Source organism: Sinohyriopsis cumingii, chromosome 7, assembly GCF_028554795.1.
Source record: "Sinohyriopsis cumingii isolate HCF-2022 chromosome 7, ASM2855479v2, whole genome shotgun sequence".
NCBI lineage: Eukaryota > Metazoa > Mollusca > Bivalvia > Unionida > Unionidae > Sinohyriopsis > Sinohyriopsis cumingii.
Genome location: NC_142967.1, coordinates 16,756,686 through 16,767,464, shown reverse-complemented (window position 1 = coordinate 16,767,464; position 10,779 = coordinate 16,756,686). Strand labels below are relative to the sequence as shown.

The 10,779-nt window shown below is 32.7% G+C and overlaps 1 protein-coding gene across 1 annotated transcript in view; it reads right to left on the bottom strand.

Annotated features, from left to right (window-relative positions):
* Window positions 1–747: 747 nt before the first annotated feature.
* The window catches only part of LOC149794781 (poly [ADP-ribose] polymerase tankyrase-1-like), a 102,365-nt gene continuing 92,333 nt past the window's right edge, over window positions 748–10,779 (bottom strand). The window contains exon 29 of the mRNA XM_089964430.1: window positions 748–4,961. Within this exon, the coding sequence (XP_089820556.1) occupies window positions 4,878–4,961 (84 nt within the window). The 3' untranslated portion in view covers window positions 748–4,877. The remainder of the gene's footprint in view (window positions 4,962–10,779) is intronic.

The window sequence follows — 10,779 nt, the reverse complement described above, 5'->3', positions numbered from 1 at the left end:
TAGGTAAGTTTTTATCCCATGGAATTATGGTTGTGGCATTACTCAGTAAGTTGCTGTGTTATGTTCTTTAGTTTCAGAAGTACATTAGCTGTTATTCATATGGCATGCAGCCAACTTGTGTTTTCTGTATTGTACAGTTTTGTTACTGAATAGATAGATCAAGGGTATCAAATTTGAATGTATTCATTGTGAATGACAAGTTCTCTGTAACATCTCCAGTCAACAAACTTGGTGGGTAGAACAAGTCAAAGGTCAGGGTGATTGTGAATGTATGAAGAAAAAGTGGTTTCCAAACAATATTAGTTTTACATTACATACAATGACCAAACATTTTTCTGTTTTCTGAACAAAATTTAATTTATCTACATAAAAGATTATGATGCGGGTATGTAATATACCATTTGCAAAAGTAATGATGGCTCTGTATGATAGTTGATCTGTATTACTGAACATTTCGAAAGATTTTGAGTTTAATAAAAGTTTTGTATTTTGGGATGATGGATCAGCATTCCCTACTCAAATCCAAAATGATTTGATGTCAGAATGCCTCCTGTAAAATCATGCAAATTGATAAAACAGTTCAGAAGAAGCAGTAAATAAGAACTGGACTGACGATGTACAACCAAAGGACCATACCACAAGCTCACAGGCCATGTGAGAAGGACCATACCACAAGCTCACAGGCCATGTGAGAAGGACCATACCACAAACTCGCAGGCCATGTGAGAAGGAAAAAAAAGTAGTAAATCCGTGTTAACCATTTTTATTCAGAATACATTTATTCACATACTGAATATTTCTACAACAGTCTTGTACATAACGAACATCAAAATAGATGATAAAATAACACAGACTTCAACTCAGTTTCCTTTCAACTTGTACATTTCATTCAGTGAAAATAAAATTGTTCCAAACAGTATCCAAAAATTTACATAAAAATATAATTGTATGCATTTACAAGTATGATGAGTCTAAATTCTTAACAGTTCTTAAAAAGTCAAACTGAACTGTGCAGCAAGACCCCAAATTAATGTATGGAAATTTTTATACGATTCAGTGATATTGTCAGGGAACTAATTAACAAATGAGACAGAAATTTAGGAACAACCTAAGATTTACCAAAATTATTTTGCTGGTGTTGTAAAAATTTAGAGAAATACAAATGCAATACAATTCTGAAATGTAGAAATGATATGTATGAACAGCACGAGTGTAAGATCGAACCAAATGCCTAAAATGGGCTTGCAAATGAAATATGTGATTCACTACAGAAAGAATAGAAATTAAGTGCTCCAAGTACCTTGCCGATATGGAGCAAACCTAATTTTAAACTTTTAGTAGATATTACTGATATTAGGTTGCCATGCCCAAATAATTTGGTTGCCATAAACTAGAGCAGAATTCAACCGAAAAGGGAATTGTAGAATGTGACAAAAGGGTGTTGCTATTAGGTCAGCCTCAGAAATTCACTATGTGAAATTCTCTAAAGCATCTCTTTACATACTGCCTGGTTTCCAATTCACTGATAAGGGTCTTTACCTTCCATTTTCTTTTTTGTGATGGTTTATAACATAATGAAGCCTAATCCATACTGGTATTTATCAATTTTACTTCTCATGTTTTAGGTCTCCATTTTCTGGATCCATGCCACTAGGTTGACTGCATGTCCTGTATAAGAGTCACCACTTACTAAGTGCAAACCAGTCTAGTCATATGCAATGACAGGAATCAGAAAGACTCACAATAAAAAAGGGGATTATGCTGTGAATAAAACAAATCTACCAACCATTTCATGCATTATATATACCTTTAATTAGAAAGTGCATGTTTCATTTTCTTGCTGTCTTATTAATTCTTATGGTCACCAAACATGACCAGTTAAAATTTTAACTTGCCAATTTTGAATTTAAGTTCCTGTTGTGGTTCTTTTTGTTTTGATACCATTTTATGATAGGTTATACATGGTGGACAAAATAACTGGTAGAGGAAAAACCTGCAGAAAACCCCAGATGAAACCACTGACCAGCTTTCTCACATTCACACAATGTCCAAGCCCAAGACTCAAGCCCACATGGACCGAGGTGAAATGGCAGATTAAGGTGAGCGTTCTTGGCCACTTGGCTACCTAGGGCCCCTGATTATAAGTTGCAATCATTTTATGCACAACCTGGAATTCTAAATATCCAGCACATTTGCTCATCAGCAACATGTGTGTGCAGTACGATCACATGCAAACAAAATATATCAGGCCAGAGTCAACACCTATTATCTGATCAAACATTTAATGAACATTTCTTAATTTCATTTTATGAAACATTATCAATTAAAAAAAAGTACTGACCTTGTAATAATGAAATCTCAATGCATGATTTTTGTTTGTACATGGAAAATGCCAGAAAATACACAATTTTACTGGGTAGTCTGTCTGTCGTTCATTCCCAAATAGCAACATATGATAGGATGTGAGACAGCAAGAGAGACTAGAAGTTTGCTTAAGCACTGGCATAGGGGGTATGATGGAGTGAAAGCAGCTGTCATCTGATTTCCGAGAGCTATAATTTGCACTGTCCTACACAAACATTAGTCTAGTGGATTTTAACACTGAAGGATCCTGGTTCATTAGAAATCAACTGAAGTCAAAAAAGTGACAACAGGCTTGTCAAGTTCACTAGTAGTCATGCAAGTTGGAGTTACCTACCTTCAGTATCATTATCCATCATGAGCTAACTCCAAGGCTAATTAGCCTAATTAAATTCAGAAACCCATCAATATATCTGCAGTGGCTAATTCTTCAAGACAGCCATTTAAATGGCATAAACTCTGATGATACTTTGTTGTTATAACCACTCTGTTGGTATCTTGTGGTTATACGACTGCTTAAAACGTTAGAGAATTTCTAAGGAATGTTCCATTGAAATATATGGGACCCAGGGAAGGCTCTTTTAAAGTAAGGTACTCACCCATAGATGCAATTTAGAATTTTTTCATCATTTTAATATGAACTCTGTGAAATCATAGTACCCTGGCATATACGTTTTAAAAACTGCCTTCCCTAGGTAAAATGTACGTTTAAATGGAACATCCCTAATGAATACCGTTGGCATGCAGCAGTTGCAGAGGCATGGAATACTAAATCTGGATCAGATAAAAAATAAGTAATTTTTAAAAAAATATTTCACTAAATATTAAGCGAGAGAAAAAAACTCAGAAGCTGTCATCAGTGTGTAATTTTAACAAATGGGGCAGACCCTGCACCCAAATATTATTCTGATGTCAGCTTCTTTTATGTATTGTAAAGAGATGGGGCCATTAATCTATTTAGTTCAATAGTTATCAAAGTAAAGCCATCTTACCCTGCTGAATAAGTAATGTTAGATCAACTGCTTGTTTCTTGTATCCGTTGTCGCTATGCATAATTCAATTCGAGTCTAAGCAGTCTTCCGTCAATACACCTACCTATATACTGATATTTTCATACATTTCTCTTCTAGAAGAAAATGAGGCATTTTAGCATTTAAAATGTGTGGATATCTGGACGTTCAGTATGACTGGACCTCTGTAAAACATTCTTATTTTGTTACTGTCCATTTCTTTATTTTTTTAGCCGACTTTTAAAGAACAAAAAAGTCCAATGATCTAGTTGCATTATAAGCATATTTGCAAGTTATCTGGGTGTGCATAAACAACATAAATGATATTGGTTCAAAAATTTAAGGACAGGCTTATTCTGAAAGGTTTGTATAAAGGTTTGTATTAAGCTCCTGTTTTGAATACTTGCTGAGATGAGACCACAGCATATGGTATCCACTTTCCAAATAAAATACCTCAATTAGTTCCTACTGAATGAGATATCCATTACAAGAAAAGCAGTGTGGCATTATGTCCAGACTTCAAAGTTTTATCTAAATGGCATATTACTTAGGATACATTCCATGCATCAACTTGCATCACCTTGCAGTATCATTGTCTAAATGGCATAGCACTTAGGATACAATCCATGCTTAGGATACATTCTATGCATCAACTTGCATCACCTTGCAGTAACATTGTCTAAGATAATGCAAAGATCTACACAGATCACTAAAGTATGAAATACTGGTCACAGTAATCAAGTTTTGACTGAAGAGTGTAGCACTCTAAATGGTGAATCTACATATCAAGTTAATCATCTCTTCAGGCAATAGTGTACAAGTAACCTACATCAATCTTTTTGTTTGGGTTATTGCAGAAGAATGAACCAAAAAGTGCAATGATCATTTAAGAGTTGATGTATTATTTTATTTCATAAGTCAAACTCAAAATTTAGGTTTTTGTCTTCTAAACATTCATGTTAAACTCGATGATGTAATAAAACTTGTTTTTGGGAAGTATTTGTGGAAAGTATCCGTAAAATTCTAATTACAGTCTGCTCTTTTTTTAAATAAACTTGCTTTACTAAGTAGAAAAAATACTTATGATGTAGAAATGCTCCTTTGACAACCCACCCACCCCACCCATCATTTTTTGGTTTAGCCATCTGCAGTGTTAGGTGTCCAAATTTTACAGCTACAGTTATCTTGTGTATGAATTGAATAATCCCTGACCAGCTATCTGAAAGTGGACAGCCTATCAAACAGTCACTGGTTAATTTGAGGGGCCTCTTATGTCATTTAAAAAAAAAATTCAATGCAAAGCACCAGTCTCTACATATGTCAGAATAAGCAGAGGACAAACAAAACTGATGGAGTCTTTTTACAGCATGCAAACCAGTCTACACAAATCATATTTCTATCATGTACACAAGTGTAAATTAATACAACATCACCATACCAGCATTTCTCTCTCTCCTTTTATCTCTCTCTCTCTCTCACTCTCCACACATGCACTCCCCACTTCAGTTAGGATTCCAAAGCAGGATCAGCAATTCCAGGTGGTCCATCAGGTTTGAGAATATGAAATGTGACCAGATATTCTGGGTAGGCCTGAAAGAAAGAGCAATATCATTCTAAATATGTACTAAAGATGACATACAAGAAAGCAATATTCATATTTTTTTTCCCTCATTACAGATTCACAACCCTATTGATCCCTTATCCTCACCCCCAAGCAACCTCCAAATCCACAGTCAAAGTTGTAAGAGGCATTGTGAACATTCACTGGTTTAGCAATCAAAAAGGTGCAGGTTTGAAACCTACCCAGACCAAGCCAGGTTGGGAATCATAAGGTGTCCCTGGCCCAGGTGCTTTATTTAAATTGTCAAAGTATGATAGAAGTTTTCATGAGTCAATGTGCTGTTAAAAACCATACAAACAACAAAATGTTAAGACTGTATTTAACATTTAGAAACATGCTTTTATGATTTTCCAATTCTGAAGTCTCTGTGTGAGATGTGCAACATGACACGCTAGTGTTGGTAAGTCAATTACTGGGACACTCAGGACACACTGAAAAACCTGCAGGGCAAGTGCAGTTCACCATGAGCACACCTGGGTGGTCCAAGCTTTTCTCCCAATTTCCTTCTACACAACATTTTTCACTGTTAGTATCACAGTTCATGGGATTGCAATCCGATTTTTGTTACTTTGGCAAATGTTATACTCAGCAGGCTTGTGCTTATTACTTAAGCTTGAGAAAAGGGAATTGGATTCCAAGAAAATTTGAAAGGTTGGCATTAAATTTAATTATGATCTACAATTAATACAAATTTACATCAAATTTTATTTTTCTACCTCAAGTGGTGTTAACAATCTAGCTTTGTATAGAGATGGATGTATTAACTTCTTGTACTACAACATTAAAATGGATTGGAGATGGATGTGTTGAATTCTTGTACTACAACATTAAAATGGATTAGAGATGGATGTGTTGAATTCTTGTAGTACAACATTAAAATGGATTAGAGATGGATGTATTGAATTCTTGTACTACAACATTAAAATGGATTAGAGATGGATGTGTTGAATTCTTGTAGTAAAACATTAAAATGGATTAGAGATGGATGTGTTGACTTCTTGTACTACAACATTAAAATGGATTAGAGATGGATGTACTGAATTCTTGTAGTACAACATTAAAATGGATTAGTGATGGATGTGTTGAATTCTTGTACTACAACATTAAAATGGATTAGAGATGGATGTATTGAATTCTTGTAGTACAACATTAAAATGGATTAGAGATGGATGTGTTGACTTCTTGTAGTACAACATTAAAATGGATTAGAGATGGATGTGTTGAATTCTTGTACTACAACATTAAAATGGATTAGAGATGGATGTGTTGACTTCTTGTAATACAACATTAAAATGGATTAGAGATGGATGTACTGAATTCTTGTACTACAACATTAAAATGGATTAGAGATGGATGTGTTGAATTCTTGTACTACAACATTAAAATGGATTAGAGATGGATGTGTTGACTTCTTGTAATACAACATTAAAATGGATTAGAGATGGATGTATTGAATTCTTGTACTACAACATTAAAATGGATTAGAGATGGATGTGTTGACTTCTAGTACAACATTAAAATGGATTAGAGATGGATGTGTTCAATTCTTGTACTACAACATTAAAATGGATTAGAGATGGATGTGTTGACTTCTTGTAATACAACATTAAAATGGATTAGAGATGGATGTACTGAATTCTTGTACTACAACATTAAAATGGATTAGAGATGGATGTGTTGAATTCTTGTACTACAACATTAAAATGGATTAGAGATGGATGTGTTGACTTCTTGTAATACATTAAAATGGATTAGAGATGGATGTATTGAATTCTTGTACTAAAACATTAAAATGGATTAGAGATGGATGTGTTGACTTCTTGTAGTACAACATTAAAATGGATTAGAGATGGATGTACTGAATTCTTGTACTACAACATTAAAATGGATTCGAGATGGATGTGTTGAATTCTTGTACTACAACATTAAAATGGATTAGAGATGGATGTGTTGAATTCTTGTACTACAACATTAAAATGGATTAGAGATGGATGTGTTGAATTCTTGTACTACAACATTAAAATGGATTAGAGATGGATGTATTGAATTCTTGTACTAAAACATTAAAATGGATTAGAGATGGATGTGTTGACTTCTTGTACAACATTAAAATGGATTAGAGATGGATGTATTGAATTCTTGTACTAAAACATTAAAATGGATTAGAGATGGATGTGTTGACTTCTTGTACAACATTAAAATGGATTAGAGATGGATGTATTGAATTCTTGTACTAAAACATTAAAATGGATTAGAGATGGATGTATTGAATTCTTGTAGTACAACATTAAAATGGATTAGAGATGGATGTGTTGACTTCTTGTAGTACAACATTAAAATGGATTAGAGATGGATGTATTGAATTCTTGTACTACAACATTAAAATGGATTAGAGATGGATGTATTGAATTCTTGTAGTACAACATTAAAATGGATTAGAGATGGATGTGTTGACTTCTTGTAGTACAACATTAAAATGGATTAGAGATGGATGTACTGAATTCTTGTACTACAACATTAAAATGGATTAGAGATGGATGTGTTGACTTCTTGTAGTACAACATTAAAATGGATTAGAGATGGATGTACTGAATTCTTGTACTACAACATTAAAATGGATTAGAGATGGATGTACTGAATTCTTGTACTACAACATTAAAATGGATTAGAGATGGATGTATTGAATTCTTGTACTACAACATTAAAATGGATTAGAGATGGATGTACTGAATTCTTGTACTACAACATTAAAATGGATTAGAGATGGATGTGTTGAATTCTTGTACTACAACATTAAAATGGATTAGAGATGGATGTACTGAATTCTTGTACTACAACATTAAAATGGATTACAGATGGATGTATTGACTTGTTGTAGTACAACATTAAAATGGATTAGAGATGGATGTATTGACTTCTTGTACAACATTAAAATGGATTAGAGATGGATGTACTGAATTCTTGTACTACAACATTAAAATGGATTAGAGATGGATGTATTGACTTCTTGTAGTACAACATTAAAATGGATTAGAGATGGATGTATTGAATTCTTGTACTAAAACATTAAAATGGATTAGAGATGGATGTGTTGACTTCTTGTACAACATTAAAATGGATTAGAGATGGATGTATTGAATTCTTGTACTAAAACATTAAAATGGATTAGAGATGGATGTGTTGACTTCTTGTACAACATTAAAATGGATTAGAGATGGATGTATTGAATTCTTGTACTAAAACATTAAAATGGATTAGAGATGGATGTATTGAATTCTTGTAGTACAACATTAAAATGGATTAGAGATGGATGTGTTGACTTCTTGTAGTACAACATTAAAATGGATTAGAGATGGATGTATTGAATTCTTGTACTACAACATTAAAATGGATTAGAGATGGATGTATTGAATTCTTGTAGTACAACATTAAAATGGATTAGAGATGGATGTGTTGACTTCTTGTAGTACAACATTAAAATGGATTAGAGATGGATGTACTGAATTCTTGTACTACAACATTAAAATGGATTAGAGATGGATGTGTTGACTTCTTGTAGTACAACATTAAAATGGATTAGAGATGGATGTACTGAATTCTTGTACTACAACATTAAAATGGATTAGAGATGGATGTACTGAATTCTTGTACTACAACATTAAAATGGATTAGAGATGGATGTATTGAATTCTTGTACTACAACATTAAAATGGATTAGAGATGGATGTACTGAATTCTTGTACTACAACATTAAAATGGATTAGAGATGGATGTGTTGAATTCTTGTACTACAACATTAAAATGGATTAGAGATGGATGTACTGAATTCTTGTACTACAACATTAAAATGGATTACAGATGGATGTATTGACTTGTTGTAGTACAACATTAAAATGGATTAGAGATGGATGTATTGACTTCTTGTACAACATTAAAATGGATTAGAGATGGATGTACTGAATTCTTGTACTACAACATTAAAATGGATTAGAGATGGATGTATTGACTTCTTGTACTACAACATTAAAATGGATTAGAGATGGATGTATTGAATTCTTGTACTACAACATTAAAATGGATTAGAGATGGATGTACTGAATTCTTGTACTACAACATTAAAATGGATTAGAGATGGATGTGTTGAATTCTTGTACTACAACATTACAATGGATTAGAGATGGATGTGTTGAATTCTTGTACTACAACATTAAAATGGATTAGAGATGGATGTATTGAATTCTTGTACTACAACATTAAAATGGATTAGAGATGGATGTGTTGAATTCTTGTAGTACAACATTAAAATGGATTAGAGATGGATGTATTGAATTCTTGTAGTACAACATTAAAATGGATTAGAGATGGATGTGTTGACTTCTTGTAGTACAACATTAAAATGGATTAGACATGGATGTACTGAATTCTTGTACTACAACATTAAAATGGATTAGAGATGGATGTGTTGAATTCTTGTACTACAACATTAAAATGGATTAGAGATGGATGTATTGAATTCTTGTACTAAAACATTAACATGGATTAGAGATGGATGTATTGAATTCTTGTACTAAAACATTAAAATGGATTAGAGATGGATGTGTTGACTTCTTGTACAACATTAAAATGGATTAGAGATGGATGTATTGAATTCTTGTACTAAAACATTAAAATGGATTAGAGATGGATGTATTGAATTCTTGTAGTACAACATTAAAATGGATTAGAGATGGATGTGTTGACTTCTTGTAGTACAACATTAAAATGGATTAGAGATGGATGTATTGAATTCTTGTACTACAACATTAAAATGGATTAGAGATGGATGTATTGAATTCTTGTAGTACAACATTAAAATGGATTAGAGATGGATGTGTTGACTTCTTGTAGTACAACATTAAAATGGATTAGAGATGGATGTACTGAATTCATGTACTACAACATTAAAATGGATTAGAGATGGATGTGTTGACTTCTTGTAGTACAACATTAAAATGGATTAGAGATGGATGTATTGAATTCTTGTACTAAAACATTAAAATGGATTAGAGATGGATGTGTTGACTTCTTGTAGTACAACATTAAAATGGATTAGAGATGGATGTACTGAATTCTTGTACTACAACATTAAAATGGATTCGAGATAGATGTTTTGAATTCTTGTACTACAACATTAAAATGGATTAGAGATGGATGTGTTGAATTCTTCTAGTACAACATTGAAATGGATTAGAGATGGATGTACTGAATTCTTGTACTACAACATTAAAATGGATTAGAGATGGATGTATTGAATTCTTGTACTAAAACATTAACATGGATTAGAGATGGATGTATTGAATTCTTGTACTAAAACATTAAAATGGATTAGAGATGGATGTGTTGACTTCTTGTACAACATTAAAATGGATTAGAGATGGATGTATTGAATTCTTGTACTAAAACATTAAAATGGATTAGAGATGGATGTGTTGACTTCTTGTACAACAACATTAAAATGGATTAGAGATGGATGTGTTGAATTCTTGTAATACAACATTAAAATGGATTAGAGATGGATGTGTTGAATTCTTGTACAACAACAATAAAATGGATTAGAGATGGATGTATTGAATTCTTGTACTACAACATTAAAATGGATTAGAGATGGATGTGTTGAATTCTTGTACTACAACATTAAAATGGATTAGAGATGGATGTGTTGACTTCTTGTAGTACAACATTAAAATGGATTAGAGATGGATGTGTTGAATTCTTGTACTACAACATTAAAATGGATTAGAGATGGAT